This window comes from Watersipora subatra, chromosome 7, assembly GCF_963576615.1.
Source record: "Watersipora subatra chromosome 7, tzWatSuba1.1, whole genome shotgun sequence".
In the NCBI taxonomy this organism is placed as follows: domain Eukaryota; kingdom Metazoa; phylum Bryozoa; class Gymnolaemata; order Cheilostomatida; family Watersiporidae; genus Watersipora; species Watersipora subatra.
The window spans coordinates 18,935,775-18,954,799 of record NC_088714.1 but is presented as its reverse complement, the minus strand read 5'-3'; the positions used below and the strand labels follow the sequence as shown (position 1 = coordinate 18,954,799).

The 19,025-nt window shown below is 34.6% G+C and overlaps 1 protein-coding gene and 1 non-coding gene across 4 annotated transcripts in view; both read left to right on the top strand.

Annotated features, from left to right (window-relative positions):
• LOC137399387 (peroxidase-like) overlaps positions 1–19,025 on the top strand; it is a 50,918-nt gene that overhangs the window by 13,064 nt on the left and 18,829 nt on the right. Inside the window, exons 14-18 of one of the 3 annotated variants that reach the window (XM_068085476.1) lie at positions 337–461; positions 1,321–1,452; positions 1,700–1,799; positions 2,067–2,194; positions 2,593–3,253. The exons of 1 other annotated variant lie outside the window; for it this stretch is intronic. In XM_068085476.1, the coding sequence (XP_067941577.1) occupies positions 337–461; positions 1,321–1,452; positions 1,700–1,799; positions 2,067–2,194; positions 2,593–2,867 (760 nt within the window). In that variant the 3' untranslated portion in view covers positions 2,868–3,253. Of the gene's footprint in view, positions 1–336; positions 462–1,320; positions 1,453–1,699; positions 1,800–2,066; positions 2,195–2,592; positions 3,254–19,025 lie in introns of those variants that run through there. One more of the 3 variants, XM_068085478.1, reaches the window with a different exon arrangement.
• LOC137401258 (small nucleolar RNA U3) lies at positions 4,465–4,681 on the top strand. The gene has a single exon (XR_010979305.1). It is a non-coding gene; the product is annotated as a small nucleolar RNA U3 (small nucleolar RNA).

The following is a 19,025-nucleotide window of genomic DNA, read 5'->3' as shown; positions in this document are numbered from 1 at the left end:
TTAGTTATGATGGGAGTAATAGTAGTAGTAGTAGTATCTATAATAACTAGCTGTAATAGTTATAGTAGTGTTAATAGTAGTAGAGGCAGTAGTAGTAATTATAGTAGTAGTAATAGCAATAGTGGTAATAGTAATAGTATTAGTAGTAGTATTAGTAGTAGTAATAGTAGTAGTAATAGTAATAGTAGTAGTAGTAGCAGTAGTAATAGTAGCTGTAGTAGTAGTAGTATTGGCAGTTAAATTGATAACTTATCTCAATAAACAAGCTATCATAGTAGTTCTACAAAAACACCAGATATCAGGATGGACAAACTAGTCAATCAAACATATTTACAGGAGACACTATGGACTCTCAGTACCAAGGAACTTTAATGACCTACGTGCTACTCACCCCTCAGATGTTGTTAATCAACTGAGGAGTATCTATTCAACTGTCGACGATGTTGAGCTCTACATTGCAGGTGCAAAAGTACAATACTTATAAGTACAATACAAAAACGAATATAGTGATTATGAACATTTCCGCTGAATGCAATTGCTTTGCAGCTAGTAAATCTTCAACAGCCAAACTGGATGATTGCCTTTCTAAAGTCTAATTGATTCTAATACCAGTTTTAGATTCATTTCTTAGAAAACTGGATAGAATAGTTTAACAAAGCTACAACAGACAAAAAACGAATAAATAATAATCGCTACTGTAAAGATTTTGTTTGATGCAGACCAAACTATAATTTTACTTTGCTTGCATTTATTTAAAATTGTGTTCAGGTTTTGTTTGATGTTCTGGTAAATATCTGGTGCACTTGCACACACGTGTTGGTTGGGCAACAATGAATCCGCTATATTGAAGCTGATAGTTGTAAGTGTAGATTGTCTTTCCAATCTCTACTGATTAATATTTTCTCTTGAATATATTGTACTATCATGACTGTGGGGTGAGTTCAAAGGTGTATAAGTAGTGGTTAAGCAGAGGTGGAGTAGCTACCAATTTCTTCGCAGTCTGTTGCTGTGTAAGTTATTAAATGTCAATTAGTTCTTTTGTTTTTAGTTTTCTGACAACAGTTTTAAAAACAAGTTTTGAATTAATGTGTAGGTACGGGGAGACAATCATCCTAGTAGAAATTAAATATCTCAAGTGTGTGCTTCTTGCTGTATATTCATATAAATTGTTGCTTTTCTATCGCATTGAACTTTTGACATCATACTCAATAGCCTTTTTAATTGCCTTTGAGTAACTCATTCAGTTTATTGATGTCTATGGGATGTTTTACAGTAGCTAGTAGTTTACTTAGGAAGTCACCCCTGTTTCTTTCTTATAAGGTGTCACAGAGTTCCCAGTACGAGGAGGTTTAATAGGAGAAGTCTTTGCTAATATACTTGGTGACGGATTTAGTAACTCCAGAAAAGGAGACAGATTTTTCTTTGAGAGCACAACTAGTGGTCTATCTCGAGGTTAGTGTGGTTACCTTCAACTTATTTGAAATGGTCTTTTTCATGCTGTTGCTGTGGATAACAGGCATTTCCTCTAAAGCTTACACTCATTATTTCTTGTTTCTATAGCTCAACTTTAAGGAGAAAACTTTTCAGATTTAGTAAAAGTTGTAGTATATTGTAATAAAAGACTACTTCAATATTATCATTGTGATCAGCATTGCTGGTTGTGACAGCTATCTGTGAGAATTCTTTGACCTAATTTTAGCCCAAATCGCTGCCATCAGACAATACTCTTACGCTCAGCTGACGTGTGAGGCTCATGGATTACCGACGATTGTCAACAAACTATTCTTTGGCGATGGAGAGTAAGTATATTTCTCAAACCTAATACTCACATAATGAACAATGAATGAATACTAACAGAAAATTTATAAAAAAAACTCATCAGTGATTTTATGTTTTACACAAGTAGACCTGTTTAGTTGACTAGCTATTTACACTGTATTAATAAATATAAATAGATTTCTTTTTACAAATTCCCAATTGCAAAAATTTGTGATTTGAATGAGTAATTAAAGCTCCCATATATAATTATTTCACTATTTTCTGAAGATTCTCTATTTGATTTTCAGCAATGGAGCTCGAACAGTCAGCTGTACCAGTTTCCCAGAACTTGATCTTGATCTCTGGCGTGATGGGGGAAATGTGCCTCAACCTGATTGTCATTGGTCAACTTATAGTACAACCCCGTGTTGCCGTGGTGTGTAGTAAACCGTAGATAGTTAATATCTCAATAGCTCCTAATGTTTGTATTACATCATCGATAAGCAATAATAATAACTTTTTGAACCGATTCTTATTGTCATTCTTTTGGTCTCTTAAATTCTCTAAAATTCTTTGGTCTTCTCTTGGTCTGCTTAAAAACCTGTTACATTTTACATTGTATTTTTTAAAAGAAATGTGTTATTTTTGCATTACCATTTAAGCCTTTGCATATAACATCAATTACGTTAAAGTTCAAGCCTCAAATACAAACGTATCTCATTTTATGTGTATAAAAAGACATAAAAAGATTGCTGTAGCTTATCGTTTATAAAACAGGCAAAAGTATTTTTCTTTTATACTCAAGTTTACCCCTGAAGTTGTCCTCTCTTGTAGGTCGTCGCACCATCTATAGACGATGTGTTGGTCAAAGTAGAAGTTGCAGATGCTCAGGTTCAACTCGTTTAACAGAACGATGTAGAAGTTCAGGTGGCTACTACTCATGCAACTCTCCAACCCTTCCTACGAGGAGTCCGACCTATCGACCACCTCGCACGACTCGACGACGACCAACTTATCCACCTCGACGAACCACCACACGACGACAAACTTACCCTTCAAGGAGAACGTCGCCTCCAAGGCGTCCAACTTGGCCATCAGTATACAAGTAAAGCTCTTTTGATAACTAGTAAAGTATAAACAGGGAGTGGACACATTATATAAACTTTTAGATCAACACATTTCAGTTAGAGTATTTGAAATGTTGTTTTAAAACTAGTTGGTATTGACTTTTTTATGTTATTGATAATAAATAAACCAAAGTTTCGTTAATTGTTGAACAGTAAAGGATTAAGTTTAGTTGGATTTAAGCTGCCAAAATTGCTAAATCATCATATCTAATGTCATTGATAGCCAGAACTGTTATATTAGGTTTGGTTTACAGTACTAGGCAGATGTTACAATAGAAATAAATAAATCACTGCCATAAAAATTACATCAATATTTCTAGATTTACAGGTTTTTCTGCTCTGACTTTTTCAACTTGCTGAACAGTCTAACAACAACTATCCCACTTAAAACATTTTATAGAGTCATCCTCAGCAAATAGTTGTAATAATTTATAAAAAAAACAAGAAAACATGTTCAAGACAGAACTACAATAAGAGTATACTCGAGCAATACTGAAGAGAATTAAACAAATAAATAGGAACAAGGATAAATTAATGTGAAGTGATTAATAGTAAACCAAGGTCGCAAAAGAGATGACCTTAGAATATCGAAATGTATTTCACTTATTTTAGTATCTTAGAACTATGTTTAAAAAGGTACTTCAGTCTCTTACAACCTTTGTGTATCAAAGTTTATCTCGCTTCACTGCTGATCACGCAAAAAGTATTGCAAAATATTTTCAATAACTGCTTTTTATTCAATTATGTGGACCAGCTTTCAAGAATTGATAAGAAAAATTATTCAAGTTAAAAACACACTGGGTTCTGTAATTTTCAATAAAAAGTTATCACTTTACTTCCAGCAGCTGGCCTTGGCGTTAGCTTCTAAATAAGTTCTTTTTAGCCCAAGTATCTTACATGCCAATTATCAGCTCTCTAAGTGCAATCTTCTTTATTTCCATAAAAAGCAAGCCAGCATAAAAACTCACAAAACACCAAAAAATACATAGCTAATAATGCTACACTGTTTAGGTTGAATTGAAGCATTCAAAAGTAGAAAAAAGGTTTACAATTTTGCAAACATTTTCTTTTTATTCCTACTGGTCACTTACCAGTAAGAAGAAGTAAGAATAAAAGATCTTGTGGCCTGGTCACTCCGTCTATATAGCTTTTACGTCATGTGACGTTCTAATCCAGGGTCTTGTGAGTCCGGCATAGCCTTAGAGCCTATAATATGCATAGAAGTATATATAACCAACATATTTAAAAAAAATAAATGTTAAACTTACATACATAAAACTTTTTTAACTTAAACATATTTTGTAAATTTGTCAATAGACCATCACTCAACTTCCTATCAAAGAAAATGGCATTAGTCTGCTGAGGATTTATCTCCCTTGTTTCTTAGCTTTTATTTAATCTTTGGTCATGAAATTGAAATAATAAATATTTGCTGTGAAAGCATTATGTTTAGAATTTTTTGACAAATTGTTTTATTACCTAGTGTCTGTAATATTCTGATTCTTCTGTAATCAATTTTGGCACTAGAATGAACTATTTAGTTTAAATTAGTTATAATTGCTCCATTTCTAAGGAAGGTAAGATCATACTCTTAGGGATCATTTCTATAGTATGAATCGCAAGGATCTCAACATCATGTTGTGTCCTAACCCAAACCACGATGAGGAGGTACAATGCTAGTTCCTGAGCGTGAAGCGAGCTCTGAGTGTCATTCACTGTATTGACTGCTCACTGCTATTGAAGATCGTTTCTCTAGCTCTTATGTTAGAGGATGGAACTAGCATATTCTGAGTGGTTTCACAACAAATTAATATAAACATGGCATTAATTACAACAGCATACAATTCTTGTTATGCAACCTTACAATTATACTTACTGACACTAACAATGTCAATAGACTGACTGAGCATATTCTGAGTAGTTTTACAAGGTGAAAGTTTTATGAAAGACTCAGGATTACCACCACAGAATTACCTCTAATAGTTTCACTGAATGGTGCACCTCTTTTTATTACTGATCAATGTCAGACATAGTTAACAAACGTTTAATTCTCACACTTACTTCACAATAACTTGCCATGTTAAGGGAGATATTGGTAATCCTCTCAAATTTGCTGATCCTGCAGATATTCATTTATTGTTTAAAACTCCATATAAATAAAACAAAACTTTTAAAAGGCATCATGTCTGCGCTTTAAGATTTAGATGGTTGATCAGTGTTGACTTTACCAATTATCAGATCAAACCAGGTTATGCACATTTGAGCTCTGTAAATGCTACACTTTTGCGCTGGCAAGAAAAATCTCATTACTGCGGTAGGTAATAAATCTTTCAAAATTATTTATCAGATCAACAGACAAAGCTTTAGTGAATACAAATTTTTAAACAAAATTATCAATTCTGTGTAATGATTGCTAACACTTGAAAAAAATTGTGATGACTAGGCTGAGAATCCGTTAAATTCCAATTTTAAAAGATTGCCGTAGAATACATGTTTATTTCTGGTTATGCTATACTGTGTAGTTAAGAAAAGCATTCAGTGATGCTTTGCCATTATATTTGCAACAATAATACCTTGTCAATTTTCAACCATGAAAACTCACCAGATGTTTATGATAACGGTAGTTTATGGTGGTAATTGAGGTGCATTGGCAAGATGTTTAATTGTTAGTAATTCGTACAAGTTTTGAGTTACACTTCTGTTCAAGCTATTGTCTATAGTTAGGTGCAGCAAACTTTGCCACCTAATACAACATTGTTGTGGTACACTCTATTAAATTGTTGATATCTGATTAGAGCCCTTAACCTACGAAGTCCAACACCTTTTCAGTACTGCAGCTGATCTTAGTAGGACAGAGAACTGAACTCTGTTTACCTCCTTTTTGATGTCTAACATACCCAAGTATTCTTTCAGTTTTACTAGAAATTCCCCTGTCATACAGCCCATGACCACAGTGATACTAGAAAAAAGAAAGAGTACTGCTGGTTGAAAAATGCAATATTAGCAGTCAAATGACCCTGCAGTGCAATAGAAAAACTGCAATGGTAGCTGTAATGTACTGGGTATTATTATGTACAACAAACAGCAACAATGAAAGGAAAAGATTAAATGTTTATATCTCTCCCCTGCAATAGCAGAAATGCAATATCAGAAGTGAAATAGCAAGCTGCTATGTGATATACACAGTTTGAAAGTTGGTTGTGTTGAATGTAGAATGGTTTTGGCACCAATCTATAACCAAAGTAAAGAAATGGATCATGATCACAGAAACCATGGTTAAGTCGGGTGTGTGAGATTTAGAGTTATCTACACTAGCAGAAGGAGAAAATTCTCAGTTATTTTGCAAACAAAAGTGGATTCCAGTTTAATTACGGCAGATTTTATGGTCAATAAACTGAATGCATGTTTACCATTAGTGCGAAAACATAGTTTTGAGAAAACTGGTGTTAAAAATTGAGAAACAAAAACCAATGCACAATTTTGTTTACATTTCAAAGCGTCATAGCAACCAATATCAAGAAGTTGTGATATTTATCTAGATTTTAGTATTTATACGAAAAAAATGATGCTGAATTTAAAAGTCTAAACAGATTTTAGTTAGTTGTCATAGAAATAGCTGTATATCTATAAGAAAGTGTAGGCCTATAACTTAATTTTGCAGATATTAAAAATGGCTTGGCAGTACCGCGATATTGGGCACAGCCTTAGTATCATCAACAAAATCTTTAGAAAAATAATAACAGTAACGTATTCAGTGTTCGAAACGGGAGGAGGGGAGGCCTACGCAGGGGTACAGCATACCCCTAAGAAGAATTACTGGGGGTACTCTCTAGGACGCGTACCCCCTCCTATAAGAATGCTCATATCTTATTAAATGCGGTAAAACCGGAATGAAATGAAATATTCACACAACGTTTTTTTCCTTTTCTTTCCGAACTTATATTAGCTCGAGTTCATTACACCGAAAACAGTGTGCGTTTTTGGGATGAGAGAATCACGCTACTAATCTTTAATTTCTTCAGTCCATTTTTTGCTATTATAGCGGATCAACTAGATTGTTTTGTTAAAAACCTGAGAACCGATCAGTTTTCTATCAACCGACACAATCGACGGGACCTTGTGTCGGCCGCCCTGTGGAACCCTCGAATAGCTTAAGATTAATCATTGCTTAGAATCTTCGTTTTTTCTTAAGAAAGACTTTTTAGCAGCTGACGTTTTAAGCGCGAAATTCAGTAATCTCCCACCTGATGACGATAAATTTCCCCGCGACGATCACTTCCATTTGGTACCTGTCGTGCGAATGCAAGCTTACCGTTTCGGTGGTGCTCTCTGAACATACTGGCCGCATTTAGCTGTTATTTCTGTCATTCTACCCTGTGAGTTATCTACGACACGTGGCTATTTCATGCTTTTATTTGATTTTTTTGTTATCAAAATGTTATTGTTATTTTGTTGTTTTATTTGACATTTTACAAATGATGGATGAGCCTTCCAACATGCATACTTCTTTGCACTGGAGTCCTCAATTATTGAGTAGAATCTATGATCAAAATACTTTCATCTACAATTACAAAAGCAGCATTTTTCATATCTTAAATTTCGTTTTTTCAGCAATTCAACTTGGCCATTGCACATGATTTTTAATAATTAGGCTTTCTAATAACGCAACTTTTCTTTTAGATGTCCAGAAACGGAGAGTGGTCGCCTATCAGGAGCTGTTATAAAGATAGGATCAGTGACCCTAGCATGTCAGCATGGAGCAGACCATGATGCTGAAAAGAAATTGAAATTAAAATTAGCTGGGAGTAAGCTCTTCATACCTTACAACACTGATGACCTACTCTTGGCTTTGTGTGACCAATTGATCAGACCTCGCGTATACTGTCGGATGTAATTACTGTAATCATTCTATGATAACGGTTCATTTGCTAATTTCATAATCCTGATATGTAATCCCACGAGCAAACGAGCGGAGCGAAGTGTGGGAGTTTTTATGATAAATGCATGTGCACACAACTTACGAAAATTATTCATCAACAATGAGACGAACCCTTGGCTAGAAATTTCATCAACAAATTTAAGCATCGGAATGTAAAGTCGTTAAAGTATAATAACGAGACAAAACACATTTAAACCTATTTGAATATGTTACCAAGTCTTTGTAAACCGTCGGTATTATCTTTAAACTTACCCATCTAATCGGATTATACACAAATAGACAGATTAATTTGAACGAAAATTGCCACAAAAAGCTTGAAAAGCTCGGTTTAATAAAAGTTAAGACCGAAAATTGAAACGCCAATAAAGCCGTGCGACAGATAGTAGAACTATTTAGCAGTGCGCATTTCACCAGAAAACCGTGCGCATTTCATCAATCTATGGCATTTTTTACTCGTAATCGAATTTATTCGAAGGTTTCTGTAATCAACGTAGACCGTTTGAGGCGTAGACCGATTTACAGGTACGAAATTGTGGTACACAGTTTATCAGCCTGTGTTTTTTGTCCAATCACCGAAGGTTTCATTATTTGAAACGTTAGCCGAAATTCTTTACAACTTATGTACAAGCTAGGGCCAAACTACAACGCCCCTTCATGACGAAAACATTTTTTATTTTGCTACAGTTTTATACGCGTGAATTCTCCTACTGCTTTCTGTTAAAGATCGCTTATCAAAACCATTCTACATTCAACGCAACAAACTTTCAAACTGTGTATAGCTTGCCATTTTACTTCTAATTTTGCATTTCAGAGTTATAATAAACATATTTCTTTATTGTTGTTGAATTACATACATTACATTAAATTAGGCCTACAGGTTTATAACACTTTTGTAACAGCTTTTATTTTGCTGCAGTTTGCAGAAATCTTCGAGACGCGTGAACGCTCATAGGTTTTCTATTATTGCTGTATTACTATATTAACAATATTGGTTATTTTAATAATATCAGTGCATTCTACTTATAATATTGGCCAACATTGCATTTCTCCTACTGCAAGGGAGAAACATAAACGTGTAATATTTTCCTTTCATTGTTGTTGTTTGTCATGACCAAACACTTTTTAAATAAATTTTCTAAAAACCTATATAAATACCACAACTTCTCGATATTGCTACCTATGACGTTTTGAAATGTAAACAAAATTGTGTATTGGTTTTCTATTATTACTATATTAATAAAATTGGTTATTCTAAGAATATCAGTGCATTTTACTTCTAATATTGGCCAATATTGCATTTCTCCTATTGCAGGGGGAAAATATAAACATCTTTTCCATTCATTATTGCTTATTGTTGTATATAATAACACCCACACCCAGTACATTACAGCTACCATTGCAGTTATCCTATTGCACTGCAGAGCCATTTGATTGCTAATATTGCATTTCTCAACCATCAGTACCCTTTATTTTTTTGCCAATATCTCTGGCCATCTCTTTGGTCGTGGGCGGTATGACAGTGGAATTTCTAGTAGATATGTATATATAATCCTGATATAATAGATATGTACTGCATGTACATTGTGATGTTACATTTTTTGCATATCTTAATCACTAAATACACTAAAGCTATAACAATTACTATAAGTTTCTATACAACTCTATACAAAATTTTGACCTTATGATGCCAACACTCGCACGAAACAAATCATATGGCGAGGATCCATTGTACAAGATTTCTTAGCTATCATTATCTTTGTTAAGTAACATATGACTATATTGTCAAGTGATGGGAAGTTTTCATTGTTTTACAGATCCTGCACACTAATGGGAATCATTGGCTGTCGTGCACCTACATTGGATCTAGTACATTTGCACGGCTATTTGATTCTCTTGTCTTTGACCTTGACCATCAAGCTCTGAGAGGGATTGCCAGTAAGTGTTTGTGCAAACCAGATACAAAGCTTGCTCTTACTCAATTTTTTTAAAGGTGTTTGCCGGGATTGTACACCATATCACAAGATAGAGACTGATATTTAAACCTGAAAATGATTTGTCTTGCATAAATTCATAAAGCAAAGTCGTGTAAAAATTGACATTGAACCATAATTTGGCCGACTCACAGGAGATTGATCAATAACATGGCTAACAGATCATGCCCCGGATCTAAATTTCGGGTTCTCATAATTTCTTGCAGAGAAGTCACAAATGCTGCTTGGATCAACACTTTGCATCTATAACACAGACAGATAAACATAGTGGTACTGTATTTTGATCAAGAAAAGTGTTACCTCACAGACCTTTCAGCGTTTGCTAATTAAATACATTTATGTAATGCAACATCTGGATACATTAGTGTCCATTCATTTTTTCAAAACTACAGTTTGCACTTTGGTTTTACCTGCAGGTTTACACAAGACCCTGGCACCACATCTGCGGCTCTAATGGGAAAGTGTGCAGAGGCAAGATGGAGCCAATGACTGCGAGCTATTTGCAATTGCTTTCTTGGTAGATACACTATTTGGGTTCAATACGGCCAAGGTATAGGTTATGGGGGTTTAATTTATGACATTCCACTTTTGTTTTGATGAAAGGTAATATTGTTTTTTATATATTAATTTCTGGAATAGCCGTATCATTTCTTTCACACTTGCAGCAATTTGAGTTCAGAATTCAATTTTGTCCATCGTTCCCTATGCATTTAACTATATGTACAATGACTAAATAACAATCTTTTGATGAGATGTTTCTATGCTGACTTGCAGATTAAACTCAATTAAGAAGGGTAAGAGCAATTACTGCTGTGCTACTGGACTTTAGATTGGCTTGGTTTCAATATAACCCTTATGTGACCTTGCACTGTGCATAATCAGTCATTTACGTGTACCAATATTTACTCGCTAATGATGTCTACCACGCTTATAACATATTTTCAGATTAAGATTCCTAATATTAACCCAACCTAATAATCGTTTTCTGTTAACAACCTGTGTGGTATTTATCTACCTACTATTTCTAATTTGAAGTAGAGTAGACACTCTTACAAAGTAATCCGTTCCAGTAGTGTTTACATTATAAGGAATTTATGTTATTCAAATAGTAAAATACATGTGAATTGCCCAATCTGTTCCAAAGTATTGCTAAACTCACCCCTTTGGTCATACAGATTAGTAAATCACATTTGTACTCAACATGTTACTTTTGACCAGAAACTGTTGCGAATGCATTGTTTCCTAATACCTAAATTTGTTTTAGATTTCCTCTTACGACTGAGAATTGTCTCAATAATTGGCTGAAGGCAATTTCCAGAAAAGACTCACTTTCACACACCACAGAATCTGTTCTGAAATTTTTTGATTCTACCACTGACCATTACATTGCATTAAGCAATAAATGGATGCCTAGTCAGAAAGATGATGGTCGAAACCACTGTTGCCGACAGACTACAAGTTGAATTCACGGACTTGGTCACAATTAAAGAAAAGACTATTATGTATACACTTCGCAATAACCATTCTGTTGACATAAACTACCAATCTCGGCTTCCCATTTCTGTCACTAGTGATGTGTTTAGCTCATGCTCTTTGAAGTTTTGTTTGAATTTTAGATCTTAACAATTACAAAGCGTAATGTTCATATGCTATACTAGATTTTGTGTGAATATTCTGTGTATTTATAACCGAGTGTATATGATTATGAAATTGTAATAATTGTTACGAAATCTAAAGAGTTATCAGTACAAACTCTGGTGGAATTCTAATCGGCATCTTTCTGTTCATACATATTATACTATTATCGAAATATGAGTCAGCTTTATACAAAAAATAAAACAGTGTTAAAAACTGAATGATATGTGAATAGCTTTACACAATATGTTACCTAACCTTTCCTATTTTTTTGTTAGTTACATCACCACCCCTTCATAGTTTCCTTATTTACCACAAACCATGTAAAAGCTTTATTGTGTTCATGTGAATTGTTATAAATTTTTTAGGTTTAACTAATTTTATTTTGAGACACAATTTTTAAAACAAGAAATTTTAAAGTTACTTTTGTGTGAGTGTGCTCTATACTGCATGCGAATGGTTCTGTTTACTGAAGGGTTTTGAACTTCAAATAAAGATAGCATCTAGAATCCAAATGTATTTAGTAAATGGATGTATATGCTGCACCAGCAAAAGCCTAAAGATTTTGATATTGTATATGTGAGGTATGATTTATCACCGTCAACAGTTTTCAGCAGTAATAATACAATAATTTTCAATAAAAAGCCAAAACAGAATTTACTTGAAGTTTTCTTCTGGAGAAACAACCCCTTGAAAAGATGACATCTGGTATTTTTGGAGGAGAAACAACTCTGTAAAAGTAGTTACAACCTCTGCAGCAAGCAGAGGTTACATGCACTTGATTTTTGTGCGTATCTTGTAGTGGAATCATAGCCTTATAAGCTAGGGAAATCGCCAAATTAATCTTCCTCTTAATTTGAAATACATGTAGTTGCTATAATGTTCCTATTATCAATGCTCGCGCATGTCTATTATAGAATTTCCCGCCTGGTGACGACAATTACGAAATAGGTATCCTCTCGACTGAACAACCTGCCATGATTGGCCGGCGAATGGTAACACTAATTTATATTAACTTTCCCGCCTCCAAACGTCAGCTACGAAAAAGACTTTCGATAAAAACAGCTCCATGATTGGCCGGCGAACGGTAACACTAATTTATATTAACTTTCCTGCCTAAAAACGTCAGCTGCAAAAAAGTCTTTCGATTAAAACAGCCACATGATTGGCTGACGAACGGTAACGCTAATTATACTAAATTTCTCGCCTGAAAACGTCAGCTGCTAAAAAGTCTTTCTTAAGAAACTCCCTGGATTCTTCTCTTGTGTTTTGGATGGTAGTTTTGAATAAATTCTTGCTTATTATACTAGTTTCTTCATTTCTTTCCATTCATAATGAAACAGCATGGGCCAATAAATAACTTATTTAAAGGTGAGTAAGAATTAGTGGCTGTCGTGAATTTAGAGTCTGTATTTAAAAAAAATAGTGAGTGACTGAGCTTAACATATAATAATATTCATGGTGGCTTGGAGATGGGACTGTCTTGTGTCTGGGGTCTGTGTGGACTGTCCATGGGGTTTTTTGACTCACTCACATCACAACCTGGAGTCTCCATAGTCATAGAGCACACAGGTTGTGCAGCTAAGCCTGCTTTTAATTTCTTACTGAACACAACACAGGGTTTTAAGTTATGGAAAACAGCATAATTTAGGGGCATTAATGCTAAAAAAATTTCCAGGAGAATACCCCCAGACCCCCCTCTACTAAGAGGGTGCAGCGCCCTTTTCAGACTCACCCTGTGAGTGGAAAGCACGGCTGTCGGCCCTGGACACTACCCTCCTGGCATGACAGAGAGCACCCCCAAGAATCTCTCTCCACTTCAGACACTGAACGTATTGCACGCCATCGATCACTATATACTTCGATCTTGTAAACTCGAATGATTATTCTTATAATTAAATCTTATTATAATCTTATAAAATCTAATAATTATTTTATAATTAAATATTTTTGCAAGATATTAAAAATGGCTTGGCAGTACCATGATATTGGGCACAGCCATAGTATTATTAACACAATCTTTAGAAAAATAATAACAGTAATATATTGCCCACTATCGGCCACTATATACTTCGATCTTGTAAACTCGAATGATTATTCTTATAATTAAATCTTATTATAATCTTATAAAATTGAATAATTATTCTTATAATTAAATATTGTAATAATCTTATAAGAATCGTTAGAAAAATATCATCATCATTTCCTTTACTTTCATGGCTTTGGACATCAGTTGGAATACCAAAGTACTCATTATAAGTGTTCAAAATGTCAGAGTCTGGTAGAATCGGCAAAATAGAAACGGTTACTTTTCAGTACTTCTACATTAATTACAGAAACCTTCGGTAACTGGACAATGCCATAGACTGGTGAAATGTGCAATTTTTTTGTGAAATGCGCATGGCTTAATGGTTCTACTCTCTGTCGCATGGCTTTATCGGCGTTTCGTTGGCCGGTCTTAATTTTGTTTAAAAAGGCTTGTCAGGTTTTAATGGCGATTTTAGGCCAAATTAATCTGTCTAGTTATGTATTATCTGATCAGATGGGTAAGTTTTAGGATATTGTCTACATGTTTCAAAGACTTGGTAACATATTTAAATAGGTTTATATGTGTTTTGTATCGTTATTATACTTAAACGATTCCATAGAAAAATGGTTAAATTTGTTGATGAGATTTTGGTACAAGGGTTCAGGACGGTCGTTGATGAATAACTTTTGTGAGTTGTGTGCGCATATGCATTTATCATAAAGCTTCCAAACACTTGCTTCGCTCGTGTTTGGTCGTTGGATTATGTATATCCTTTTCTATAATCGTCTATAAAGTGACGCATTCAACATATTTTTGTTGATGGCGACAAAAATTAGCATATCAACTGCGGAGGTTTTTCTAAACGCAAAAAGTGTGTTCATAGGTAGTATAACTAGATCATTTAAATTAAACTGGTTTGAGCAACTATTAGCATGGGGAATTAAGTGCTGATGCTATTGTGAGAATTTTCTAGACAATTCAATAACTACAGGGTTCTGAGTGCAGCTACTCTATTAGAATTTACTAGATTAGCTACAAAACTCATAGCTTATTTACATCTCTTGAAGTAAATTTTAAATATCAGTTGCATGTTATGTATGTATGTAATTTTGGAGTTTTGTCTTTGTGACTTTGGTGTTTCTAACCTTACGATATCTGCAAAAGGATCAAGAAGTCTAATAGCTTTTGTAATATTTATATCACTTACCATCACAATGTCATATGATGGTGGTATGTGATTGCAGTTGTAAATAACCACGCAAATGTAGTCATATTTATAATGCTATAGAACCCAATCATATGATATCCCCTCATATACAGTATGTATGGGCTTAGATAATGCAATAAAGTTTGCTTTCCGTCTGGGTTTGGTTAACTAGCATCTTAGGTCATGGTTAAAAATATCTTGTTGAGTTATTTCAGAATGGTTAATTTTAATTACTTCATTTTTATTGCAAAACAATGCATCTTAATTAAAAATCTTTTACATGTTCTTGTATATTTTATTTTTTTGTAATGTTTGATGTTGAATAAAATTGAATGTTTGAAGGAAGTTTTGTGAGAGTGGAAAACATTATTGAGTTCCATTTTTATTTTGGAATTCTCTTGAATATTTCATCATCTTCCTATTATCATGCTATAAAAATATGTTCTAGGTTTTAGCTAAATGTTAACATTCACACCTTTTAAACCAAATTATCAGTTTTTGTAACAATAATGTTTTTAATATTTGAGCTTGCATGCTGCCACAGTTGAATTGTCAATAGAATTTTTTACACTTGAGCAAAACAAGAATGATTCATGTCATCTTTCTCAATCTTAAACCCAAAGAACCTGGGCATCTAAAACATGCCTTGAATTTCACTCTGTTCCGCCTTAACCCAGTAACTATCAGGAGAGGTATCCTCTCTCTACACGGTATCTTTATTTCCTATGTCAGCAGGAGCCTTAACAAAGACAACTTGCCCGGGTAAAGTTTGGGAGTTGTTTTGCCCTGTATTTTCTATTACAGTCAGATTTAATTTTATGCCAGTTTGATGTCTCGTAATCTTTGAACCGATCATAATCTACATCAATTTCATAGGGTTTGCCCAAGGTTGACCTTATTAATCGGCCAAGCAAGAGTTCACTAGAGCAGTGGTTCCCAACTACCTTGAAGCCATGGACCCCCTGAGCTCCTTATCTAAAAGCCACAGACCCCTTTATAAACATCATAATATATGGTGTTTATAACAATGCATTGTAAATTGAAATGTTTTATTTTCCATGGATCTTAGTATATCGCTGAAATTGAAGAGGGAGAGGGACTTATGTGTTTGGGGGTTAGAAGTTTTTTTTTGTACTACTAACCGGAAATCAGGTACTATCCAGCGATTGATGCACGTAGGTGATAAAAGTCTGGACCCAAAAACCTAACAAGACAACGCGACCACCCCTCGGGAATTGCATTAGCCCTAAAACACAGGCTAGCACAATTCCAACAGAGCTCGATCATGAAACCTTGCCCATATAATAGCCATCACCTATCCTTTTAGGGTTTAATATCATTGATCCAATCACTACAAGACAGAAATAGCTGTAAATAACTAGCTAAAAACCAATACTGCCACCACCCTGTGGACTCCTTCAAAACCTCCTGTGGACCCCTAGGGGTCCATGGACCACCAGTTGAGAACCAATGCACTAGAGGAATATCCTGATGGTAATGGAGCTTTCCTATAGGCTGACAAAGTAACACCTTTATCATTGGTATTGCGCAACAAAGATTTTACAGTTTTTACTGTACTCCTGCTAAGCCAATTGAACATGGATATCAGGAGCTGCTAGTAGCCAATCTGAAACTTTGTTTTCTTACAAAATCCCTAAACTCGTGGCTGCCGAGTTTAGGAAGTTTAGAAATTCCCTTAGCAGCCCTATGAACGTGGCTGCTATAACAAGCGCCATTGTCTGACCTTACACACTGGTATTTCAAACTTATAAAACACATCTTTCATGACATTAACTACCTCTCTAGATGTTTAAATTTCTATTGGAGAAACTCCAATCCATGTAGAAAAGGGGTCAATAATAACTATATACAAGTCACCTCTGTAAGTGAATACATCTGTGCCTACAACTTTCTACGATTATGTGGGTAACTCTAGCTTGTCTTGACAAGCTGTTGTTTTTGCGTAGTTGTCCCCCCGTCGAGCGGCGAACAACAACAGCTTGTCACAAGACGTACTGCACCTGATGCATCAGCTGCACTTATAGGGAGTTGTTCTCTTCCGTCTACGCGGCTTGGCCGCGATGTTATGTCGGTCGCTCCATTGGTAATCATAACGGATTTCACGCAAAAATTTATGTAGAAAAAAAAACAAGATTACAACATTTAACCAAGGACCAGTTTCTGTGATAAACTTTAGTAAAACTTAAGAATAAAATAAACTCAAAATAAAATCCATAAGAGCAAATAAAACTGACTGATACAAAAATAGAAATAAAACTGACTGAGCGCACAAATAACGACATGTTTAGTCGCTGTTGTTGCCTAAGTTCTCAAATTCTAATAAAGTTTACTGCAGAGAGGGGTCGCCAGTTAAACGTTCTTATCTTAATTTTTCTACATAAATTTTTGCGTGAAATCCGTTATGATTACCAATGGAGCGACTGGAATAACATCGCAGCCGAGCCGCGTGGACGGAAGAGAACAACTCCTTATAAGTGCAGCTGATGCATCAGGTGCAGTACGTCTTGTGACAAGCTGTTGTTGCTCGCTGCTCGACGGGGGGACAACTACGCAAAAACAAAAGCTTGTCAAGACAGGCTAGGGTAACTCGTGCTCTTGCATCGGTTGATGCTTAACCTGGAAATGCATAATACAAACATTGTATCTGCCTATCATATCTGTATCACCACTGAAACCTGGTCACCACCTGACTAAACACGTCTTCAACCTTTTATAATACCTTGATGACCTACATGACACTTTTCTAGATAATCCGAACTACAATTTTTAATAAAATTGCAATCTATTACTCCAGTGTTTATACTCAGTCTTACCCTTTGCTCCCCCTAAAATAGCCTCTGAACCATGAGTAATTTATCTCGCTCTGAGTGTATCAGATAACCTCGCCTAATCTAAATCCTGTTCCTGCATCGATTGCCAACGTAGCATTGACTCCCTAAGCTCATTAAAAGCTATTGCAAAATCCAATTTTTTCCTGTTATCCCCATCACTAAAGTTTAAATGTCTGCTGAGTTCCTCAAGTTTTAACTAATCACTTTCATTTCCATCACATGTTTGGGAGCAAGTAACAAATTTCATTATTAATGAAATCCTACAGGATAATATAGGATAGTAAATTGATAGTCCAAACAATTGATAGTCCTAATATATACTCTCTCCTTTTTACCATAAATCTTTTGCAGATGTTCCAAGGCTTTGGATTTCTTCCATAGCGAGTTCATAAGTAGAAGTTTCTGACTTAAAACTATATCCTACAGAGTGTAGATTAGATTGTAGTTTATATCTAAAAGCGCTCAAGGACTGGCAGTGAAATACAGAATCTAACCATCTTATTACTAGCTTTCTTACTAGCTCATATAAAAATGCAAGATAAATTTTTTTGCAAAGCTAGAAATGAAATGTGCTCTGGAAATGAAATGTGGATCAAAATGGAGCTTATTTGAAAATGATCTAAAACAAGTCGGAATCTCTACAATTTTATGACCAAAAGTAAAGAAAACGAATTAGCTTCATATTATAACTTATATATTATTATCTTTATACCATATATAGATTCATACAAATGATTGTTAAGTTTGTTTCTATTTGCAGTGAGTTGAATTTTATAGCATATGTCTTAATGATATGTGGTATTGCAATAAATACCCACATAATAACATAAAAACTCATCAGTGATTTTTTGTTTTACACAAGTAGAACTGTTTAGTTGACTAGCTATTTACACTGTATAAATGAATATACATATATCTCTTTTTTCAAATTACGAATTGCGAAATTTTGTGATTTGAATGAGTAACTAAAGCTCTAATATATAATTATGTAAATATTTCACCATTTTCTGAAGACCCTCTATTTGATTTTTAGCAATGGAGCCCAAACAGTCAGCTGTGTCAGTTTCCCAGAACTTGACCTTGATCTCTGGAGTGATGGGAGAGATGTGCCTCAATCTGATTGCCATTGGTCAACTTATAGTACAACCTCGTTTTTCCGTGGTATGTAGTAAACCGTAGATAGTTAATATCTCAATAGCTCCTAATGTTTGTATTACCTCTTCGATAAGCAGTAATAATAACTTTTTGAATTATTCTTATTTTCAATCTTTTGTTATTTTTCGTCTTGTTTCAAGTCTAAATTTATTCAAGTCAGGTGGTTACAATTACTATAATCACCAGCTATATGTAAAAGTGCATAAAAGAGTGATAGTAGAAAACATTTTTAGTAAAAATCGGTAAAATGCTGCATAATATTTTTGTTCATTTTTGATGGCCCTCATTGGCAGAACACAATAAGTTGTTTCGCAAAGTTTCATTTATTGCAT